The 23,535-nt window shown below is 44.3% G+C and overlaps 2 protein-coding genes across 7 annotated transcripts in view; one reads left to right on the top strand and one right to left on the bottom strand.

Annotated features, from left to right (window-relative positions):
* ARHGAP1 (Rho GTPase activating protein 1) overlaps positions 1-4,946 on the bottom strand; it is a 31,657-nt gene extending 26,711 nt beyond the window's left edge. Inside the window, exon 1 of the mRNA XM_053387066.1 lies at positions 4,842-4,946. The gene's annotated coding sequence lies outside the window, so the exon portion shown is untranslated. The remainder of the gene's footprint in view (positions 1-4,841) is intronic.
* LOC128413097 (prothrombin-like) overlaps positions 4,852-23,535 on the top strand; it is a 33,803-nt gene continuing 15,119 nt past the window's right edge. The window contains exons 1-6 of one of the 6 annotated variants that reach the window (XM_053386941.1): positions 5,040-5,171; positions 5,282-5,484; positions 8,188-8,249; positions 11,113-11,414; positions 12,055-12,141; positions 13,110-14,861. In XM_053386941.1, the coding sequence (XP_053242916.1) occupies positions 5,150-5,171; positions 5,282-5,484; positions 8,188-8,249; positions 11,113-11,414; positions 12,055-12,141; positions 13,110-14,812 (2,379 nt within the window). In that variant the 5' untranslated portion in view covers positions 5,040-5,149 and the 3' untranslated portion in view covers positions 14,813-14,861. Of the gene's footprint in view, positions 5,485-8,187; positions 8,250-11,112; positions 11,415-12,054; positions 12,142-13,109; positions 14,862-19,811; positions 19,906-22,811; positions 22,976-23,535 lie in introns of those variants that run through there. The other 5 variants (XM_053386930.1, XM_053386948.1, XM_053386955.1 and 2 more) reach the window with 5 other exon arrangements.

The raw sequence follows: 23,535 nt of genomic DNA, 5'->3' as shown, positions 1-23,535 counted from the left end.
AATGGTAAACCTGTGACCCTTCGGATGTAGGATTACAGTTCCTATCATCCCTGATCATTGACAATGCTGGCTGGATAAGATGAAGGTTAGAGTCCAACAACGTCTGAAAGGTCACAGGCTCACCATTCCTAAGGCATGAGATGTTAAAGGACTTTAGATTATGGATGAATTTGACTGCTGAATATTGTGTTGAAAATTCCACAGCCTTGCCATATAGACTTTGTGTTTCTACTTCATTTTTGCCCCATGTGACAAACATCACTGAGATCTGAAAAATTTAATGGGTTATTCAACCATGGGTTTACATTCAGGAATGTAAGAATGCCTGAGGAGTCTTTGACTTGCACATTCTCCTCCCCTTGTACATTACTGATTACTGAAAATCAGTAACTGATTACTGAAAATCAGGACTGAAACCTAGCTGGCTTGCTTTTTCATCCAAACTGGAAAACCGTTATTTCCATTTGCCTGAAAATGATACTACGTTCTCATAACACCAAATTATGGTTGGTGTTACATTTGAAGCACCCTAAGCTTCATGGTCATTCATTTATTGTATTATTTAGCAGTAGGCTTTTTCTAATCTATGCTTCACTGAAATAGTTATCAAGAGCTGGGGGGTGGGGGAAGAGAATGTGGTATTTCTAATTAGCTGCAGGTCCTTTCTGGATTCTATCCAGCAGAGCCAATCCCTTAGTTGACACTTATTCAAGGTCAAAGCAGAGCTCAGTTCTAGAAAACAATAATGATCTAAAACATCTTGACAAGCTGCTTTCCAGAGTTGGTTTTCACCCAATTCCATATAGCATAGTACAGGAAAACTCTCAATAGGCATAGTAGTATTTTTAAAAATATACTTTAACTAGCCACTCTTGCCTTAATTGGTTCTTTATGAGGACGAGCTGCTGATATTCCTGTTTGCAGAGAGTATAGCTTTCGGGGGGGGGGGGGACATTCTGCGCAATTTCCAAAACTTTAATGGAGTTGAATCAAAGCCACATATTTCAATGCTACAAAGAGGATTTGAATAAGTGGTTTGTTACCAAATATTTTTATGGCAGGTTCAATCAGTTTCCCTCCCTTATTGTAACAGAACTTCATCAATGCCACTATGGTTTTTTGTGCTTTGGCTTTCACTGCCTCCATATGGCACTTCCAAAAGAGGGTTTCACTAAAGAGTAGGCCCAGGTATGGTATCGAGCAAGTGTGTTCTGTAGCTTTCTGATCTAAGCACCATTTATACCTAGGACCAGGGCATTTTTTAAAGTCAGAACTCACCAGAACTTGGTCCCACACCTTTCAGGTGGGCATCATTGTCATTATAAAAACAAGGGAAGTGTTCATAGTGAGTTCTGGCACCTCTTTTTCTAAATAGCACTGCCTAGGACTGTGTTTGCCAAAAAGCATAATCTTGGTCTTAGAGTATTTTATGGATAGGCTTCCCAATTTATTGTTTTTGCTGAACACCTCCAGGAGCTTTTTGAGACCCAATCGGGAATGAGAGAGGAGCACTAAATCATCTGCATACATCAAGATTGAGATTGTTCCTGAGAGAGGGGTGTTTGCATTGGCTCAATATGGCACCAAATAATTCATATAAATGCTAAAATGAGTGGGAGCCATAATGCAACCTTGCTTCACTCCTCGCAACATTCTGAAAGCATCAGTCACACCACCATTTAAACCTACTCTGACCCTCATTTATGTACAGCAAATCTCCACAGGGAAACTATTCCATAGATGCAGTATTATAACTTGTTCCATACTTCCATAAACCAAATGTCCTTAAATGATAACTGGAAAAGGGATCTCTCTGAAGATATTAACTGCAAGAGAGGTTTTCAACTAATTGTAATTTTAAGATTCCTGCTTAAGATTCCTGCTTTTAGCTCATGGGAACAGCACACCCTATTTCTTTCATATTATCAACAACCCTGCTGACTCAATATAGAAGTGTCCACTACAGCTGTTTGGGCCTCCAGTGCTGCGTTGATTGCAAAATCCACATAATTTTATCCATATTTCAGTACGGTAAAGAAAGGCAGCCATTATATTTACCTAGCCAACACTGTTGTCAACCTCAAAGGGAGGGACCAGAAGAGTAAAGCCAAAGTATTCCCTCCCTCAGATCCCCCCTCCCCTCAGAAGCCACCAGCTTAAATCAAACAGGATACACTCACTGAACAAAGCAATCTGCTGAACACCCAGAACTGAGTTAGGTGACAGAACTAAAAAGACACCATACCTTTCCTGTCAGATCATAAACCTGACTACTCAGTCCCTGCCTCAGCTAACCTTTTCCAGCTGCTGAGCTTACACTGAGACTCTGGAAATGTTACACAAATTCAATCATGGGGTGGGGGGTGAGGGAGAATTGTGCCACATGTTCAATGCATATGCCTACCCTGCTTCCAGGATAATTCTGTCTATTTGCCTGAGGGTTTTTACTGCAAGCTCAAAGGACATGAAAACATAGATCTCAAACATTTCATTTAAACCAAAGAACTTTAAAATTTGACTGCTTTTGTTTAGCAGGAACTGGTGAACATCAAAGACTTCCAAGCAGGCTATATAATCTCTCTAATTTCTTTCACTCATTATCTCAAAGCAAAAAATTGTCATGAAAGTGGGCATTCCTGTCATATTTCCTTCTTCAGAATGCTCTTCACAAGTCAGACATAATAATCCTATAAGTGGCTTCATCCTAGTTCAATGCTCTGTTTATGGACATGCATTAACCAAAACACAATAAATAATGATTTCTCCTTAAACAAGTGCTATCACACCTCTCTGGTTTTACTGAGCCCCTACCACACCCCACACTTCCCACTCTCTCCTTTACAGAACTTTACAACTCCCCCTTTTCTTTCCAGCTCAAATATGTAAACCACAAAGTCCTAGTGACAATCTTGTGATGGGCCACAAAGTCTTATGCAGTAGACTCAAGTATTTGTGGGGTTACATATACCACAGAAGCATGATGTAAGAATCCTGATAAAAGCAGGATAAAGCAGTTTCTGTGAGATGATTTATCCAAACTAGCAAAGAATACATTTAGAATTACCAGACTCAAACCCCCAAAGGGCTCCAGAAACTTTGAAAGTTTAAATTAAAATAGTTACATACCACCTCTTTAAAATATCAAGATGGAGTGCAACAAAATAATTCAGTGTAACAAAGCAATTCTATATACAATAGAAACAGTCCGATAAAAGAAACATAACACAAACACAGGAACCGGGAACCATTCAAGTCATTGTATCAGAGGCCAGGGAAGCCTCAAATAAGGTAGCTGTGTTTTTAACAGCAGATGAAAGCTCACCACAGCAGGTACATCTCACAGGCTGGAGGCCAAAAAGGAGAAGGCCCTCTTCCAGCTTAACATGAGATAAGTCTCTGTGGGCCACAGAATAAGTGATAGGGCCTTCTCTGAAGACCTTAGCGAGCAGACACATCTATATGGGAGAAGGCAGTCTCTCAAATAACCTTTTTTCCCTTAAGTTTAGGAATATGTAGGTATAATGAAACCTTCAACTTCACTTAGCAGCACAATTCCCTCAACACAGATATTATATGCTGCAGCTTCCAAACTAGCCTTAAGGCCAGTCCCACACGGACCAAACTGCCATAATGCAGTCTTGAGCTTACCAATGCATGGGTCACTGTAGCTTGGCTGCACTGGTCCAAGAATGGTCACAGCTAGTGCAAGAGTACAAGGTGGTAAAAGTAACCTTTAGCCACTGAGGTCACTTGTACCCCCAGAAATAAAGAATGATCAAGGAGCACCCCCATATGACATTCCAGTTCCAGTAGAGGGAGTAGAACCCTGGTCCAGAAAAAGCAAACTCCCAAAATCCACGCACAGAGCTAGTCGCTTACAGGGCCTTGGTCTTAACAGGATTCACCCCCACTTCCTGTGCATACCACATACTCATCCAGGGCTTGCACAGTCACACTTGATTCAGATGTAACAGAGAAATGGAGTACCATCAGCATATGCTTAACTCCATGGTACAAATGGGGTCCCTAGTGGAACCCAACAGCTTCATACAGATGGCAGTGGAGACATCACAATTCACTCCAGCACCCTTCTGCATAACGGACAGGCGGCCAACACACAGTCATCCAATACTACTCTGACAAGCCCCATTCAATAGAAATCGGGAGTTTTGGCACTATTTTTACGGCGGGAAAGTCTTTATAGGTTTGCTTTTAAGCAACCCGCACCCCTTGACCTTACGACCCCTGCTTAACTCAGTTGCAAGTATTTCCCAAATTCCAAGTATTTCCCCCCAAAAAAGTGTGCACAGGTGGCAAGGGTTTGGGTCCTAAAATCAGTTCACTTTAAAGTAAACGGACGTTTCCCATCTCTCCCCACCCCCGCCGCCTTTAAGCACCTGCACGCACGCGCACACTCCTAAAAGCCTCCCCAGTGTAGGCACCTCCACCTCCAGCACCAAAAAAGATCTCCAGGAAAGGACCGAGGGCGGGGGGAGCGGCTCCTTAACAACAAAGGCATGGGGACCCCTTGGGTTGCTGAGGGAGGTGGGGGGGCGTCTTCCAAAATCTGACATAGATCTGAACCTGGCAGCCCTGAGAACGACGACACCCACGGAAATGGTGGGAGGGTCGAGACAGAAGCCCAGCCCAGAAGCCTGGCAGCGGTCCCTGCTTGACAAGAGACCTCCCTCCTTCCCACCGAAAGTCACGCTGAGGCTGGAGTCGACGCATGCGCCCTCCCTCAACTTCGTCCCCAGCCCCTCGTCCCCCCCCCCAATAAGCAGGAGAATAAACCCAGAAGGAGCCCCGCCCCTCGAAGCGGCGCCTGGGCCTCCACTCACTATTTATCTCATGAAGGTGTGCGCGGTGGGGGGAAGGAAAGAGATGCAGCCCCGACGCCGACGACGCGCGCCCAGTACGGAGTTCCTGCGCTGCGCGCTCCCTGAGCGCTCCTCCGCTCGCCAGCAGCCGCCACTCCCGCCTGTCAAACCCCCTCCTTTCACAAACATCCGCCTCCGAACCGGAAAAAGGACGAGTCTCCGTGGCAACACGCTCCCGCCTCCTCGGGGAAAGGCCGGCGAGAGAAAGGGAAAAGCCGTCCGGGCGCAAACACGGCGCGCTGCGCGGAACGTTCCGCCCAGGAGCCGTTATGGAGCAGAGCGCCGGCCAGAGTGAGGGCGAGCGGGTGTCTTTCGGGAGACGGGAGGGAGCGGAGAGCGCTTGCCGCCCCGCGTCCTTGACTGCTCTCACCGTCCCTTTCGTGTCTCTGCTTCCCTTTCAGGTCGGCCCCCGGACGCGCGCGGCGGTGGCGGCTGGTCCTGCTGCCCAGTGTGGAGCCTTCCGCGGGGCTTAGCCCTGGGCCCTTCCCTGTCCGCCGAGAGGGGCCTTGGGGTGTGGTGTGTGGGGAGCCCTTTGCAGCCGGGGGCGCTGCTGCTCCTGCTTGGTCCGGAGGAAGAGGAGCAGGAGGCGGGCGCCTGCCCGGCGGTGAGCGATGGGCGGGCAAGTTTGGGCCTCCAGTCAGAGCCCTCAGGTCGGTGGGGGCGCCCTCTCGCGACCCTCTGCCCGGCCGACCACATCTAGACGCCCGACCCTTCTCGGTTGCCGGGAGAAGGGATTCTGACAGGCGCAGCTTGTTATATCCACCAGTTAAGAAAGCAGCTTGCTTGCCCAATTTCTCTCTTCAAAGTGCAGCTGTCCTGGTCTTAGTGCTATCTAGTCACTTTTTGGTGGCCAAAAAATAGTTTCGATTGGTTTCTGGTATCCTTGACACCTGCACATGGGTGGGAGAAAGGGGATAGAAGGCATTTCCCCCTCTCTCATAATGCTAGAGCTTCCCAGTAAGCTAACGAACAGGATAGAAAAGGAAGTACTGTACTTACACAGCTCATAATTAATATGCAGAATTCATTGTCACACTATATGGGGACCACTAGCTTAGATGACATTAAAAGATGATTTAAAAAGTTCAGAGGGAATATATACCAATGGTTATTAGCCACAGTGTTTCAGCAGCTGAATGCCACTGAATACCATGACAGAGTGGGCTATTGCCCTCATATCAGACTTGTTAGAATGCTGAGCTAGATGGTCCTTTTGTCCAAATTAGCAAGGTTTTTCATGTTAGAAGGTAACTGAACACACATCTAGCTCTGGTGCCACTGTTTCCTCTTTCTGTCTATAAAAGTCTGAACTGTAGTCACTTCATGTTACTTAGTTGTCCCATTGAGAATGTGCTTCAGAGGTGAAGTTTGTCTCTCCCTTCCTCATGAAGCAGTCGTGTATCTGCTCCATCATGCACACAACTCAGCCCTCACTTGGCGTACCCCTGCTCATTGCATGGGTTGAAACTGACTGAATGTGGCATGATGTCTGCTTAGTTTATATTCCACTTTACTAGTAAGTACTCAAGACAACTTACACTCAGACACATTCTTATCCATTCAACAATTCTGTGAAGGAGCACTGAAAGTTATTGTTGCTCAAGGCCACTTACTCCTCTATTATTATCTGCAGTTTTAGTCTCCTACATAGTCTAGCCACTACTGTGCACTACTCCCAGCTGCTTAGAAGGTCACTGCAGAGTGACCGCAACTGTGTAGGGAGAGTTGGTCATCTGTAGTATCAGGCCATCTAGCGAGGCAAGTATTTACTACAACTGAATGAAAATGGGGGGATAGTTTGTAGCTGCTGAAGCTCTATAGACAAACAGTTCACCACATGGCTATATTTCCCCAAAGTGATTTTATAAATAATATCTAAGCTCATCCCATTTCTGACAATTCAGTTGAACATGTGTTGAATTACAGTAGTTGCCAATAATTGTTACTGTAGATCTGAGGGCTGAACTGTATGTGATATAGTAGCAATCACTGTATTTTAGGATTATTTTTTTAATATCTTAAAAAACATACTGCAGAGGGAGGATAATGAGATGGTGAAGCAGTGCTTAGGGAAGATGATTAACTCTTTCCCCTTATTTCCATGATTGAAATCACACAGTGCTTACTTCAGAGTAAGGAAGCGATCTTTACTCAGGCTACCAGCAAGCACAGGTTCAGTCGTAAAGAGTTCAAGTTAAGCCCCACATTGGCAAAAGATTCCTGCATTGCAGGACCAGATGGCCCTCGAGTTCCCTTCCAGCTCTACAATTCTTGATTCTATGAATGACGCTAGAAGATGTCCCAATGGTTGTCACACCCCTCCCACCAAGTTTTAAAAAGACTAGGTGGAGTATGTTCACTCACGAGACTCTCTTGCCTCACTAGCCAGCTTCTGTGTGTGCTTCTCTGGGGTAGATGCAGCTGATCCCACCTACAAAAGTGGTGCCAGGTTTGTGGCCACAAGACTGTCCTGCCCCTCTCCCTCCAGCTGCTCTTGCTCAGCTCCTCCCACTGGCTAGTCAGAGTCGTCCTCCCTCCCTAATAATTATCTGCGCCTCTCAAGAGGAGCGGTGACAAGAGCTAAGAGGATGTAGCTTTGTTTCCCCTTTTCTGACATCTAAAGTTGTATGGAGAAGACCCACACCCTCCACCTCCAGGTGCCCAATCCTGATAGGACCGAGGGGCCCATGACATTACCTGACTCCCTCCCCACCTCCTGGAGGGCAAACAACAGCTCATTCATTTTTATTTTGACAAATTATGTATTGCTTAATTACGGTAGTCTCTTAAATAAAGTACAATAGTGTAATACAATAAAGATAAAAATCAGTTGAAACCATAAATCCGTCAATTTCATTTAAATGTCTGCCAGAATAAAAACTCCTCAGTAGGCACCCAATGTTCAACAGGGAGGAAGATTGTCTGACCTCAAATAGAAGGGAGTTCCATAAAATTGGGCCCACAGTACTGAACGCACAGCTGCTAGAGGATGTGAGCTGTGCATTTAAACTTAGGATGGTAATTTCAACAGAGTAAACAGTGTGAAGTCCGTGATCCAGGTGAGGGTGCATAGCTGCTGTCAAGTAAATAAAAAGACATTGGAAGACCTAACAGCATATTGCCTACACTATATGTATGTTGGCCCTGAGGGCATAGGCCACCACACTCATTCTTAATATGCCAGCTTGATTGTTGAATTGACCCTCAGGTGAAAAGGACAGCTAGCCCATTAGTTCTGGGCTTAAGATCTGCCCGTGGGAATTAAAATACCTCTCTAACTGGGACTCCCCTTACTCTCGTGTTTCAGGAACTTCCACCAGCCTGCTGGAAAGAGGCTTCTGCTTGCAACAGGATAGCAAGCTGGAAAAGGTGCGTTCTGCTTCACAACTTTCTCAGCAAACTTCATACATCTAATGAAGTGGTTTGTTGGCTACGATCATTCAAACCATAATGAACAAGTTAGGGTCAATTCATGCAAACTGTTTTTTAACTTGTTTGTAAACCACATAGATGTTTTACTATCAATCCTGCTTGAGTCAGGCTGAAAATTATGTAAGTTGTGAGAATCAGACTTTAGTATTTATCTCACCAACAGCACTTAACGTTTTTCCGGCAACCAGCATGGGGCCATTTCTGTTGAAAAGCTTGTGGCTGCACCACAAGCTCAGTGTTTGTTATGACAAACCGTAGTGCAGTGATCACTTGATGGTTTCTACAAGCAGCCAGATGAATTTTCAGCATATGATGATGTGAAGGACTTTATTCTCACACATCTCAAAAATCAATCCAGATATATAACAGAGCAATGAGATGATAAACTTTGCTCCATGGTTGGGACCAACTGGCAGTCAAGTGAGCCAAAATCAGATATGATCCTGGAATTTATTTCTGATGACTCTGTATGCCTCTGTAAATCCAAAAGTAACTGGTGATATTGCGAGAGGATATATCGGTTCTGGTATGTTAGCCACTGAAGAATGGGTGATAAATATGTGATCAATAAACATTTTTGCTGCAGATATAGAAACTGGCCTGTTTAATAGCAACTAGCTCTGTTCTTTTCCTCTGTCACCCCAGGAGCTGAGCAGCTCCTCTGCTGTCTTTCTTCTCATCTTGCAACTTTTTCCTAATGCTGAAGGAAATCAGCTACAGGGTAGGGATGCAGGTCAACCAACAGAATGAGGAAGAAACTCAGCAGAGTCACTGTCCTTTCTCCTTGGGTTATCTTGTGTCACAGAAGCTGTAATGTGGTTCTGACTGGCAGGAAAGCAGAAATTGGATTGCTGTGCGGGGCTTGCAAGGAGCTCTATAAACCCCCCACAGCAATGCAGCAAGCAGCTGATTCCTGCAACAAGCAGGCTTCCATTCTTCCACCCGTCAACTGATGGGCAGGAGAGCCGAATCCTACTTTTTGCAGGGAACTCTAGGGGAAGCATTGGATCTCACCTATCTGGGCAGTAGAGCTGAAGCCTGCTTTCCCTAACCAATGCACAGTCAGGCTCCCAATGTGTATTGGCGTCTGTGTCTCTACCTGCCCCATATATGATGTCATGTATGGGGCAGGTGGGTGTAATTTGGTGGGAACTGCCTTCTGGGCCAAACTGGAACCCTTGGCAGTCAAAATCTGGTCTTCAGCCTGGAGGTTCCCCACCCCTGATCTAAAAGCAAATGAATAATCCCTCCCAAAATTGGACTGCAACTCCCCCCAGATCAGGGATGGTAGGCATTACAGTCCAGCAGCACCTACTGAGTACAATGTTGGCTACTCCTGATATATAGAATGCACTGTAAGTTTCAGTTCCTTTTGTGGTTTCCTTTTTTCTCTTCCTCACTGGTACTCCCTGCCCATACCCAGAATCTCACTTTTCTTCCCATCCTGTTCAACTTCCTTTAAAATACTGGCAAAGAAATATTACAAATGTAATACATTTATGCAAAATAAACAAGTATATGCTTTGTGTTTTCTTGGAGCAGAATCAGAAACATGAACCCTCCCTGAAGGATGGTCAAGTTTTCCTTAGAGAATTCTCGGGCGAGCTGAAATGTCAGGCTTATTGGTCTCTTAGGCTATATTGACAAAAAACCTCTGTGTTAATCCATCTAAGTTGCCTCTTATCAATAATTATGATACATGCATTCCATGTTTTCATCTGGAAAGGAAACTAAGTGGATTACAGCTTTTTAAAAAATGAACTCCATTTACATAGAAAAAAACTTAAATTCATAAAAATTGAGAAGAAAAAGTGGGACATATTCAAGTAAGCAGGTGTTCTAATAAGAGCCAGTGCACTGGAACTTCCTCCCTTCTCTCATGCCAAAATCCCCAGAAGAGTGTTCAGGGGAAGGAGAGGGGAGATTGTTCTGTCCAGCAACTGAAATGCCTTTGCTGATAGGATTGTAATATCTCTATGATGAATTCCACCCTTAAAAACATAAATAAAATCAGTAAGTGATATTCAGTGCTAGTCCTATTTTGAGTAGACCTGTTTACATTAATGGACTTGACTCACTTAGGCTCATTAATTTCATTGGCTCTATTCTGCCTGGACTTAATTGAATACAACTCAATATTTTGCAGCTAGCAATAAATTTCTATTCAGTTTAACAAAGATCTCTTAAATAATTATTCATCTTCCTAAAAAATAGAATGGTAAAGCTAAATATATTCATTTAGCCTTTGAAGAGGGCAATTTAACCAATCAGTCATGAGCCAGCAATTTTGTGCTGATGAAACGTCCTATATGTGACTTTAAATATAACAAACGTTGAAGCAGCCGCAAGTCTTTTGTACCCTTAATCAGTACTCTTGCATGGCCACTATCAAGAATCCATTTTGTTTGAACTAGGTGTTTTGTTACCTGTATGGTTTCATAAACTGCTTTCAGGAAAGTTTAAAGGTTCAATCACTGTACCACCAAGGAGGACCCCTGCCTAAAACTCTGGAGAACTACTACCAGTCAGTGTATGTGAACAATGCTGAGTTAGATGGACTCAAAAATCTGTCTCAACAAAAGGTAACTTCAGAAAAAGTATTCTGAATTGACTTTTCCTAGGGGTCTGCTCAAAAAAACCGTCAGGATCTATAGACATATTATTTGATAGACCTTACTGAGGCCCCCTTAAGTCTCGCATAACACCCACCTGCACTGCCTCTTCTAGAGCCTTGTCATGCCCCTGTGCTTCGGACAAAGCCCATATTGGATACTGATGCTTGGCATAATGTGTTTTACAGCTTGGTGAAGCAAAGCCGGGATAAAGATGAGGCAAATGTGGCATTAGTATGGATCAATGGGGAGCTCCACATCCAAATATGCTGTCCCATTGCTGCTGGCAGTGAACTGCTGTACTGGTTAGCAGAGGCCAGTCCCGCTTGCCTGGAAAAGAATGCACCAGCAAATATATCCGATGGGGTATTTGTCGCAGAGAGGAAAACGGTAGAGGAGCAGCTAGCTAAGACCACCACTGTGGAAGCAGAGACTTTGACACAGAAAGGAGATGCTTCCCTAGATGGCGATGCAATAGATTCCTTTGCAGGTACTGTACCTGAATTCCTAGAATCTTAGTCAGAAGGGGGTATCACGGGTGATTTAAACAGCATCAGAAACAGGAAGGGCTTTTATTCTTTAAAAAAAATGACTTAACATACTTGGTAATAGAAACATGCATGTTCCTTAAGCAAAGAACTCCGCTGCCAAGTTCTGCACACCCAGGCAACTGTAGTTGAAGCACCCTGTGTTTTGTCCTTCCTTTCACAAAAAGAGTTTATGGTACATGATTTGATTTTCACAGACCTAAATTGTCATCTGTTTTTGAACAAACTCAGACTGATAGTAATATTTTAACTTGAAAGTTAGGGGCTCCTTTTCCCCCTTCAAATGATACTGTGGGAGGCAACTTGTTCAGAATGTATACACTCTCTTGCTGTGAATAAGGAATATTTCTGCAGTGCTTTCAGGGTACAATCCCCTGAGAGGCTGGCTTTCAGCATCCCAAGTACAGAGAATGGGAACCAAGTGTGGAAGAATATTCTTGCCCAGGACAATTCAATCAGCCCACAGCCAGGCAGAAGTGGAACTCAGGCCAATGTCCACTCCTCTAGCCGGTGACCTTTATTTTGCTCAACAGCACTGGCCAGCCCCACCCTTGCAAACAGTGCTTTCCTATTTTATTGCAGTGCTGGAGGAGGCGATTTCTTTGAGAAGTGCACATGGTGAATCAGAATGTTTATCATGCCAGAGCACATTTGATCAGATATCTGAGGGTATGTCTGCACTAGAAGCTTGTGTTAGTTTTATACCATTTTAACAATCATGGGCACCCACAAATAATCTTTGAGAGTTGTAGTTTGGTGGGGGCACTAAGAATTATTGTAATTCAGCCTTTAAGCTTCAGCTCTTGATGCAGAATCCAGATGCCTGACTTTAGGTGCAGTGCACAGATTATGGTTCCTCCTTTTAAGTTACGGTTATTTGCATGTTCATACACTCTGAGGAGCCTATTTACTTACTTATGTTCCTGGCCCTTTCAGATATGTGGGCAACTCCTGTCTATAATGCTAGAATCAGTCAGGCTCCTTACTATCTCTGTTTCCTCACACACAATTGTGTACACAGAACTTCATTTCCCTATGACATTCTATATCCATGTCTGTTTCCTTAAGAATTTTCTTAGGTGAATTAAACTGCTCAAGGTAACTCTGCTTGTTGTAAATAAGGGAGAAACACAGGTCCCTGGTATTGTGACTGTGTGGATAAGCTGTTTTAGTTTGCAATTCTTGCTTTCTAAAGAAAACAGCAAATATTACAAATGATAAGAGTGTTGAAATTTGCTGTTTCTACACATTTCTGTAACCTCATTCTGAGTTATGTAGTAAAGCACTTCAGAGAAATCCAATGTGCATCAAAAAGATTAAGGAAGCTGTGCTTCCAAAGTGAGCCTTACAGAAGATACTGAAATATTCCTCCCCAAATTCTAAACTTTTAGGATATTTAAATTCAAGCAGAGTTCCCTAGCTAAAACCAGCTATGTTTCAATTCTCAGAAGCACTGCTTTGATAACTAGTGGGATTTCTCAAGCCTCTGTGCTCTGCAAAAGATCTCTGTTCAGCATGATTGAGGCAGTGGGTGGGGAGTGGAGCAGTGCATAGAAACAGAAGTCTCACCTTGAAGTGTCAATAATTACTTTGTTTTCTTTGTTAAGGGAGCTAATGGTTACTGGTTCAAATTGCAGGTGCTCTTGATATCCCCAAGGTTGTGCAGCAGAAAGCCAGAGCCCATTGTCTTCCTTTGCTGGATAAGAAGCTGCCAGTCAAGCAACCTCCTGGTCTGGAAAATGATCACAAGAAAAGGAATGAAGATGGGTTCCTGCAACATGAGCTCAAGGACTCCAAGGAGCAGCATGGAGAGAAGCAGCCCATTGTGAGCTGCTCTGTGACTGAGAAGGGTGGAAGTAAAGAGGATGGTGTGCTGCATCCTCAAACGGAGCAAGTGAATGAGACACTATCCAAGGTAAAACCGACTGACATGTGTTCACAGCTGCCCCCATCCAGTGCAATTCAACCCAGTGCTCACTTGGCTGAGAAGGTGGAGGTGTTGAAGGGCCAATCTTGTGCTGATGGAGGCCCCAGTGGATGTGCCATGTCTACACCCAGGGACAGGGCAGAGGAGCAGAGAGAAAATCCCAAGCAGGAGGAAGTGTCTCCAAGCAACATGGGTGGTGCTCCACAGCTCAAGGAGGCAGACCACAAACGACGATACCGGTGCGAAGAGTGTGGCAAAGCCTTCCTGCAGCTGTGCCACCTGAAGAAGCACCACTTTGTGCACACTGATCACAAACCGTTCCTGTGCACAGAGTGTGGCAAGAGCTATAGCTCGGAAGAAAGCTTTAAAGCGCACACACTGGGCCACCGAGGGGTGCGGCCATTCCCCTGCCCACAGTGCCACAAGAGTTACGGCACCAAACGGGACCTTCAAGAACACCAGGTGCTGCACACAGGCCAGCGCCCTTTTGTATGCCCTGACTGTGGGAAATCCTTTGCCCGCCGGCCCTCTCTTCGGATCCATCGCAAAACCCACCAGGCTAAGGAGCCAAGGCCATCTGCTGCCCCCGCCTGCCAGTGTGTGATATGTGAGCGGCAGCTGGCCAACCCTGGGTCGTTGCGCAACCATATGCGGCTGCACACAGGGGAACGCCCGTATACCTGCCCCTACTGCCCCAAGTCTTTCCGCCAGCAGGGCAATCTCCGTGGGCACCTTCGGTTGCATACAGGGGAGCGTCCCTACCACTGCCACTTCTGTGGAGATGCCTTCCCGCAGCGCCCTGAGCTGCGCCGTCACCTGATCTCCCACACAGGTGAGGCTCACCTGTGCACAGTGTGTGGGAAAGCACTGCGTGATCCCCACACGTTACGGGCTCACGAACGTTTGCACACAGGCGAGCGCCCTTTCCGCTGCCATCTGTGCCCCAAATCCTATCCTCTGGCCACAAAATTGCGACGCCACCAGAGAGCCCACCACGCTGACAAGCCGCACCAGTGCCAAATTTGTGGCATGGGCTACGCCCTCCCCCAGAGCCTGCGACGTCACCAGCTTGAGCACAAAGGAAACCTAGATGGGGATCCATCCAAAAGGGGCACGAAAGCCCCCCAGGAGCTGCCAGCTTCAGAGCAGCCAGCTGTGCTGGTAGTGCACTCTGTGGACAGGGCAGGGCCTGGAAACCACACAGAGCTCCTTATCACCAATGATGGGCACTATGTTACTGCACAGCAGAGCTCTGCCAAGCACAAGAACGTCATTGAGATTGCTGTCTCGGACACGGAGAAAGAATGCATCATTGTGCAGGAGCAGGGCTCCACCAGTGACATGTTTATTATTCAAGAGGGTGTCAGTTTTAGCACAGTGGCAGAGGTGGTGGAGGTGGAGGTGGGGACATGACCGTCAATTTTTTTTGCAGATGGCATTAAAACATCTTTGGAAGTCTAAATGTGCTCTTTCTATGTGTTTGCAAGAAAACAGCATGTGGGTTATGAAATATCTACTGGAATGTCTAGAAGGGAATAGGTGACTTCAGTTTGGCCAAGGCTATGGCTGGATTCCCACCATCATTTCGAAAGCCCGCAAGCCTGGGCAAAAGCCTGATAGATGAGGCTATGCCTGGAAGAAAGCCTTCACCATGCATCTTTTCTATACTATCAGAATTTGTTTCAAATTGATCCACTGTCAGGAACTGTACCAGTTCTGCTTGTGTGTTACATACGTTTAGTGAAAACGTGGCAAAACTGACTGAGTGGTGAAGATTCTGCAGATTCCCACATAGTTATACACATATGGTCCAAAAATTAATGCAGTCGAAAGTATATCTTTTTTTAAAGTAAAAGAGCAGGAACTTCCAACAATTTTCTGAGGTGTGCAAGGATTATGTCAACACCAGTGAGGGTTCAAAGTTCTTTAGCTTCAAAGGTATAAATAACAGGAAGCTACTGCTCCTGACTCATTTGCCCAAGCTGTGCTTAGATGTGCTTTAACTTGATACTTGCTGCATCTGAGTAGGGGATGAAGCCATCAGATGCCTGCTTTAATTACAGTTAATGACAACATTGGCTAAGATCCAACTCCCACATTTCTTGGTGATATAAGCAGCTCTCAAAAACATTGCGGAGGTAGCACATGCAGTCAATCGTGTGACTCAGACAGAACATAAAGGTGTTTCTTTTGCCAGTTACACCTCTCCATGGGCTTGTGCTGGTGATGCTGTGATAGTCACCATGCAATCTAGCCAAATTGTGGTTGTTGGTTATGTATATTATTACCATGATGTGGGGTCCTGACTGCCCAGAGACTTTTGTTTGATACCTACCAAGACAGTGTTTGGGTTTTGCCCAAGTCAACACATTGCAATCTGAGTGAGAATTGTAGATCCCAGAGTAGCTGCAACTGTAATCCAAAGGTTTGCTTTTAAAATCAAACCAGTTCATTGGATCTGGTAAATATCATCTCAGCAGTAGCATATGATACCTGTGTTGCTGGATTAGACCACTTCATACTGCAGGAGCAAGATTCAAATGGTGACAGTTTTCATTCACATGGAAGTAAATCAATGAGGAAGAGCTTTGCTATGCCTGTAATGCATTTCATTACAGTATATAAAAACAACGACAAATGAAAATGATGCTTAATTACATTGTCTCGTTTTAACATAGTACTTTGCCAAATTTTATACTTTTGTTTTGTTTAGCTTTTCCTTGACGGTGAGTATCACAGACTTCCTGTCAGGAGGTCATGTTGCACCATAGTGTTGCAATGTATAGTTAGTAGTTTTGGTCCAAGCTAATTTGAATTAATTTTGGATGGGATTTTTTTTATTTTCCATTTTTTATATCACTTTATGCCGTTGTATTCACTACTTGAGAGTAATTTTCTTCTTCCCAGCATCCTGTGGTGATAGGCCAGTCGGGTATTTTAACACATAGGAAACTGAGCCAAGAGAGTCTGAATTGCCCAAAGCCAAATCAAAACTTCACGGCTGGGTAGAAACTGGATTGCTAGTGTCTGTGGTCCAATATGACATTTTAACAGTTCTTCCTTAGTGCTTTGCTATTTCCAGAAAATACATTGAGGTTTGCACTTGGGTTTATTCATTCGCTAGGTGGCTCCCATTGTCAACAATATAATTTATTTATATGGTCACAGCCTCTGCAAAGTGGTGTTCATTTACCACATGCTTCCTTCTTGGATACTTAGGATGGGCCAGCTGTCATTTGGTGCTGGTAGCAATAGGTCACATAACTACACTTGTTGCTTTTCCTACGTCTCTGCTACCCCCCCCCCCCATTTCCAAACTGTTTTGATAAAGTAAACAGATGCTTGAGATTACAGTACTGACTTCCTACTGTTGGGCTCACCCAGTGGAACATTTACAAGCAGTCACAAAGGAAGCAGTCTTTTGAGGCAGTAGGATTTGGAGCAGTGATCTAGAATGGCTGGCATGTATTGTATGTTTTTTGTCTTTTCCAAGTGAGTGGTGCAGCTTTTGCATGTATCAATATTGACACAGCTGCAAAGTGACTTGCTGATGCCAAAACCCAAGAAATCCACGCATGAGTCAAAATATCAATCTTCTGTCATTGCTGATGTGGTGTCAAGCACGTTTGTTGGTTGCGCTGATCCCAACCAATCACAGATTGGAGGGAGGTGTCTTATGCCAGTCTTTTAAGCATATGCACTTGTTTGCATGATGCACATGGTTTGAAAACAAGGGGTTGGGGGTCCTGTGATAATGTCTCAGACAAAAAAACTCTTTGAGCCACTTATGTAAGGGCTCAAACACACAAGATAGTTTACTATCTTTTGTGTCATGTTTAGAAGGTGGCGAGAATTAAGCAGACTTGGGTACCAGTTTTTAAGTTACGAAATTATTACAAGGTCAAGGAGAGGTAAACAAGTCAAGGAGAGGTAAAGCCAAATGGAGATAGCCTTTTAGCTGAGATAATTGAGTGGCCCTGCTTCCCATCTTTCCTTCTGCTGCAACCTGATGGATCGGCAGTTATTAATATTTACTAGATCTGTATGTAGGAATGGGAAAGAGATTGTAGCAGATGTTATAAGGTGAAAGGGGGACTTGTTCAGGAAGTTAGAAATGCTGAACTAAGAAGGGCTACTAGTCTGATCTCAGCCTTCACAAAGGTTCAGGTTTGAGAAGATGTTACAGGAAGCAGTGTTGTAGTCTTGACAGCTTGCGAATGTTCTTCAAAAGTTTCCCTTCATACATGGGCCGAACTCTTTGTCTGGATGTTCTCCTGTGGTTGAACTCAGGCTCTGCCTAAATATCCCAGTAAGCTAGACCAATTTCTCAAATCTCTCTGCTTTATTGTGTGTTAGAAAGAGACTCTGTGTTCTTCAAACTCTGCAATCTGTTGGAGGTGGGGACTGTGCAATTGCTCTTTGTACAAGTGGCCAAAGAGTCACTTCCCAGCTACCCTAATGCTAATATTTACCTTGTGTACGGTGGAGATAACAAATACTAACCATTATAGAAGAGAGACAGAGAAGAGCAAGAGGAAAAGGGCTGAGATTGATAGTTCTCTAAGCTCCTCCTACACTTACAGTTTGTCTCAGATGAGGACGGGGTAGGGACTTGTTTTACTAAACGGTGGACTAATTTGGAATCTCCAAAGACCTAAATTCCAAGTGATGAATTTGATGTTGCTAATTTCTTTTGATCAAGAGTATGTGGCTCAGATTATGGCATTGGGCTACTCCTAAGAATTTCAAGATCTAACTGTACTGGCTCCTAATTTAATTATTTTACCAATGAGACTCATCTCAATAAATTTGAAGATAATAATTGCTTTGCTGGATTTATCAAGTCCAGCATTCTGTTTCTAGTAGACAGTCAGATGTCTCTAGAAGTTCATAAGCAAGGTGATAGTCACTCTGTGGTGTTTTGTTCATCTGATAGTCAGAGCTGTGCTGCCCCTGAAAATGGAGGTTCCATTTAGCCAGGGCTATTTTCAGGGGGAACTCACTCGAACTTAGTTCTGGCACCTGTCAGGTGGGTGCCTTTGCCATACTAAGAGAATGAGGGAGGCTTTCATGGTGAGTTCTGGCACCTTTTTTCCTCAAAAAGTAGCACTGCATTGAACTAAAATAGACTTTGATGAACCTTGCCTTTATTAATTTGCCTAATCCTTTTAAGAAGTTGCCAAGCTGCTAGTGACTATCCTCACATCTTATTGTCTTACATTATGTGTGAAGAAGTGCTTCCTTTTAAAGTCCTGCACCTAGTCCATCAGCTACACTGAGTGTACGTAAGTGTTATGAAAGCAGAAGACATTTCGCTCTAGCTGCTCGCTCCAAGCAATCATGATTTTACAAACTTCTGTGTTCCTTCTTAAAGTAACACCCCATGTTCTCAAGCCTATCTTCATTTGAAAGGTGCTCTGGGCCTTTGAGTTTAGCTGCCTTTCCATACCCATTTGAACCCAATGAAGCTTTTGTATTCAATTTTGTATATTGTATTCAATGAATATTGAATATCATGTTCAGTGAATACAATAATTATTCATCTGTATTCACCTTACAGGACTTGCACTACAATCTTGAAGAGTTTATGACATGCATCTGTTTGAGAATTACGTTTACCCATTAAAAGTGGGTGGTCAGTATACCAAATATTTGTTTTAAGTTCATTTATGTCCAAACCACAATTAAACGGGGAAAATTTTAAAAATACAAATGAACTGAAACAGGATGCAAATATTTAATGACTTGACTCCTTGGTGTCTTTCATGTGTTCTGACTTCTTTGACTCCTCTCCAACACACATATAATCAAGCACCTCTCTTTGGGCATTCAGAAAGAAGTCATGGGGATCTCATTGGATTTTTGCTGAGAGACATTGTGGAAGGGAGAAGAAATTCACTCTCTCGGTGAGAGAAATTGTGGAAGGGAGAAGAAATTCACTCTCTCGGTGTATTCTAGGACAGAATCACAGAAGTAAAGACAGGGAATAGACCTTTTGGCATCTGGATTAAATATCTGCAACAGGAGGGTTTTATAAACAAATGGTAGTTCCCTTATTTTAAGCCAGGATAGCCAAATGTCCTCTGCTTTATGAAATAATGACGTAATAATATGACGTGCATATTGTTTCCTATTGTCAGTCCATGTTTATTTGGTGTTCTGAGACCACAAGCAATCTACATGTGTGGATGGAATTGTTCTTATTCCATTGGCTGCTTGTGCCACCCAGGCACCTGAAAGCAAAAATGCAAGGGAGGGAGAGAAAACCCAGGATGGGTGAGATAGTGAGATCCTCAAACTTACTGTCCCTGACACACTGTGACCTGGTTCCTGTTTCTTCATCCTGGTTCAACATTAACCCAGGCTGGGCTGCAATCATTCTTCATCCATTTCCTCTGCAATCTTCCTGCAGTCAGGCGCACACGCAATGGGACAGAGCAGAACCAGAATGCTGAGGACCCTTCTCCTTGCCATTCTTCTGGACCTCTCACTAAGCTACAACCAGGGTAAGGAAATCAGCCTGCTCAGCAGTGAACAGGCAGCAATCTTAAGAACATGTGCTAAGGGGATGAATGTTGAACTCTGGGGTTTCTGAGAAAACGTGTAGGCTTGTGCTGCAATTGACTAGTAGAGCAGATAGCAATACTCATTCTGTTGGCCTCCTACATTGGAAGTTCAGTGTGGCAGATCAAGCACCCAGGGAAAATAGGAAGCTTTATTATACTGAGTCCATTGGTCCATCTATCTCTTATTGTCTACATTCACTGGCAGTGGCTCTCCAGGGTCTCTCCCAGTCCCATCTGGCGATGCCAGCAGTTGAACCCAGGACCTTCTGCCTGCTAAGGGAGGCTCTACAACTGAGCTACAGCCCTGAATCCCAGCAGCAGCCCCATTGAAAGAGACTGAGCATGGCTGAGATGGAGAGGATGTGGCAGCTGTATAGAGAGGCAGGCATGTCACTCCATGTTTCAGAGACTCCCAGCTTTGGAGCAGGAAGGATCTCGGGTGATAATTGAGCAAAGATGGTGGAGGTGGGGCAGCGCTGTGCCAGAACTCACTCTCTCCAGACCAGTTATCGTTTAGCTTTTGTATTTGAGTATGCCCACCTGAATAACCAAACACACGGGAGTTACATCCCATGATAGTGTGTCTTTTTCCATGCTTCTTGCTGGAAGATAGATGGGACGGGGGGGAGGGGAGGTTCCCCAATGGACGCCTCTTTGTTGGAGTTCTTTATCTTAACAGGAAGGCTCTTCTTAACTCTTAATAGAGTTAGCAGGAACATGGCACTTACCAAAATATTAAAATGTACTCCTCAAGTACCTTTTTGAGGAGAGGCATGTGTATGCAGTTTAACCACTTCAGAGGCAGGGTGTGCCCTCTGGGTTGTATCCAACTAAGCAATACATCAAGTAATGCATTGAAAAGAATTATCTTATGTTGTTCACGTCGATCAATTTCAGTGGTTTGCATTGGATACAGCCTTATGCCTGCAATGGCAGCTTCCTAAGCAGCAGTTGTATTAGTCTATTGCAGCAGCCAAAGCAACAGAGTCTTGTGGCATCTTAAAAAATGACACAGTGGACTCTTCTGCTAAATTGCTGGCCTTCAAGCTGCCACAGAGCACCCTGTTGTTTCTCTCTCCAATAGAGGAGACCTGGTCAGAAACCCTGTCTCACCTTTTCCTAACCTGATACCATTCAGATCTTGCTGGACTACAGTTCCCATCATCCCTGACCGTTGGCTATACTTGTTGTTAGGCTGATGGGAGTAGGAGTCTGACAATATTGGAGGGCACCAGATTGGAGAAGGCTGCCTCTGTTCCAACCCAACCCCTAGCTTGACGCTTTCCGCTGTGGGGTAGCTCTGTGATTCTTCTCATCCTTCAGCAACCATTGCTAGATCTTAATCAGATGGAGGGGGGATTTATACCCCTACCCATCCCACAGACCAAATTTGATGGGTGGGTAGGGGACATACCTGCCAATCAGCTGATGTTACAATTATGTCAGGTGACATGGTGCTTTGAACCCCCTGTAATCAGCTCATTGTTGAGTGTTCAAAGCTTCATGCAGGACTCTTCAAGGAGCTTGCAAAGAGCCATGCACTGTGCTTGAGGTCCCGGCAAACAGCTGATTGTTGGTGCTTCAGAAGACAAGTGTCTTCTGAAACCCCACCAATCAGCTGGTTGGCAGGACTTCAGAAACAACTGAACAGTCATCTTAAGGAGCCTCTTTTGTTCCAGCCTAGCTTCCATTTTACCTGCTCGAACCTAGTATCAAAGCCTAGTATCATCAGATGACTGGCAGGTAGGCATGGCTTGACCAACATGGCCTAATTATTTAGCCTCATGGGCCAGACATTCCCCACCCCTGACTGAGACTGAAAGTTCTAATGTCTGAATGTGAAAAAGGGAAATGAGAGGACTACAAAGGTTCAGATTCTGGGGTGGGCAAACAGAGACCAGCACACGTGCCAGCAAAGAGGCACACAGGACGAGGGCTGAGTAAATACGTTTTTCTGTGCAAACAGGAATAGGGTAAGTGTCCATAGAGCAGAAAGAGACCTGCCACTTGGAAGTGGTCAGTTCTGGGCACAACCCTGATACTAAACTGAACAAGAGTCTTGGTTCTACCACCATAAGACCAGAATAGACTAGAAATATTATTTTCTATTTGGTGCTTTGTGAATACTTTTTTTCTTATTCCAGCAGGTTTTTTTTATTGAATTCTGATTGTATAGTTTAAACTCATGTTTATTCCTATTGTATTGGGTCTCCTGCACACTGCTTAGAAATGACTGCAGTCAAGAGGCATGCAAATGGTTGAAATAAATAAATGCCATAAAGGTGAAGATTAGGTGAGAAATTCACACTGGGTTGTATCCAGCGCTGCACACATGGAGTTCCACTGACAGTAGTGTTGGATCGGCCCCATTGAGATCTAGAAGTGAAAAATCGGCATTTGACAGAACTTCCTGTTTTTTCTGTTGTAACACAAGACTGTCAACGGTTGGGCAATGCATTACATCTGTAATCAGGCAGCTGGAGCCTACAAAGGGGAGAACATTGTAGGAATGCAGAGCTGATATCCTGAAACATGCAACATTATACTGAAAACATGACAATGGCTTGCCCTTCTCCACCATGTGTGGTGTACCTCCGTGGGCTGAATCATCTGGAAATTTTCTTCGTAGCAGCTTTCTGCAGGTGCCCAGTTCTGCTTCTGGACCACTGATGTCCAGACTGTGTCATCTGATCTGTCTGTGTTTGCGTTGTGGTGGTTAATCATGTCTTGGAGGAGAGGGCTGGCTGTAGGGTCCTTCCCACTCAATGGTCCTTCAGAATTACAATTGCCCCAGTGAATGAGCCTCCACACTAAGGACTGACTGATGGGTGTTCTGCTCTTGCTAGTCTTTCTCGATCAGAAGCAAGCACTCTCTTTGCTGAAGCGCTCAAGGCGAGCCAACAAAGGATACTTAGAAGAGGTGCGCAAAGGCAATCTAGAACGGGAGTGCCTGGAGGAAGTGTGCAGCTATGAAGAAGCCCGTGAAGCCATTGAGTCTAATGCCCAAACAGTAGGTATCATTCCACTTTCCTTCCTGCAGAACAAGGCCTGTTAAGTCACATATTCAAGGGCCCAGCAACCACTGTGAGGATTTCACAGTGGATTTCTTCTTCCCCAGTCTCCTTCCAGATGTTGTAATTTTATTTTATTTTATGAAAAATGTATTAATTTAATAACAACAAAAAGTGCAAACATAGCAAAAAGAAAAGAAACAAATAATGATTTAAACCATAATGCATCACAGCTTGGAAGGACAAAGTACAAAGACCCAGTGGAGCTCTAAAGGGATAATAAATTGTTTAAATAAAGATACCCTTTACAAATAATAAAGATTTATAAAAATAAATCTAGGAGGCTTAGTTTGGTCAGAATCGAGTATACACTTCCAGATTTAACACTAAATACGTTACTTCTGGTAAATTAGCTAGAGAACTGTGAAAAAATTGTGTCCTGGGCTTTTTAGACTCATCTACCCATGTACTATCTAAAATCAAAGGGGCGCATTGGTAGCCAGATGTGACATTTTTTCCAGCTCTTCTACACCACTACATTTCTCAGATGTATGTCCCA

The sequence above is a fragment of the Podarcis raffonei genome, chromosome 1 (genome assembly GCF_027172205.1).
Source record: "Podarcis raffonei isolate rPodRaf1 chromosome 1, rPodRaf1.pri, whole genome shotgun sequence".
Lineage (NCBI taxonomy): Eukaryota > Metazoa > Chordata > Lepidosauria > Squamata > Lacertidae > Podarcis > Podarcis raffonei.
This window is presented reverse-complemented; position numbering and strand designations above follow the sequence as displayed.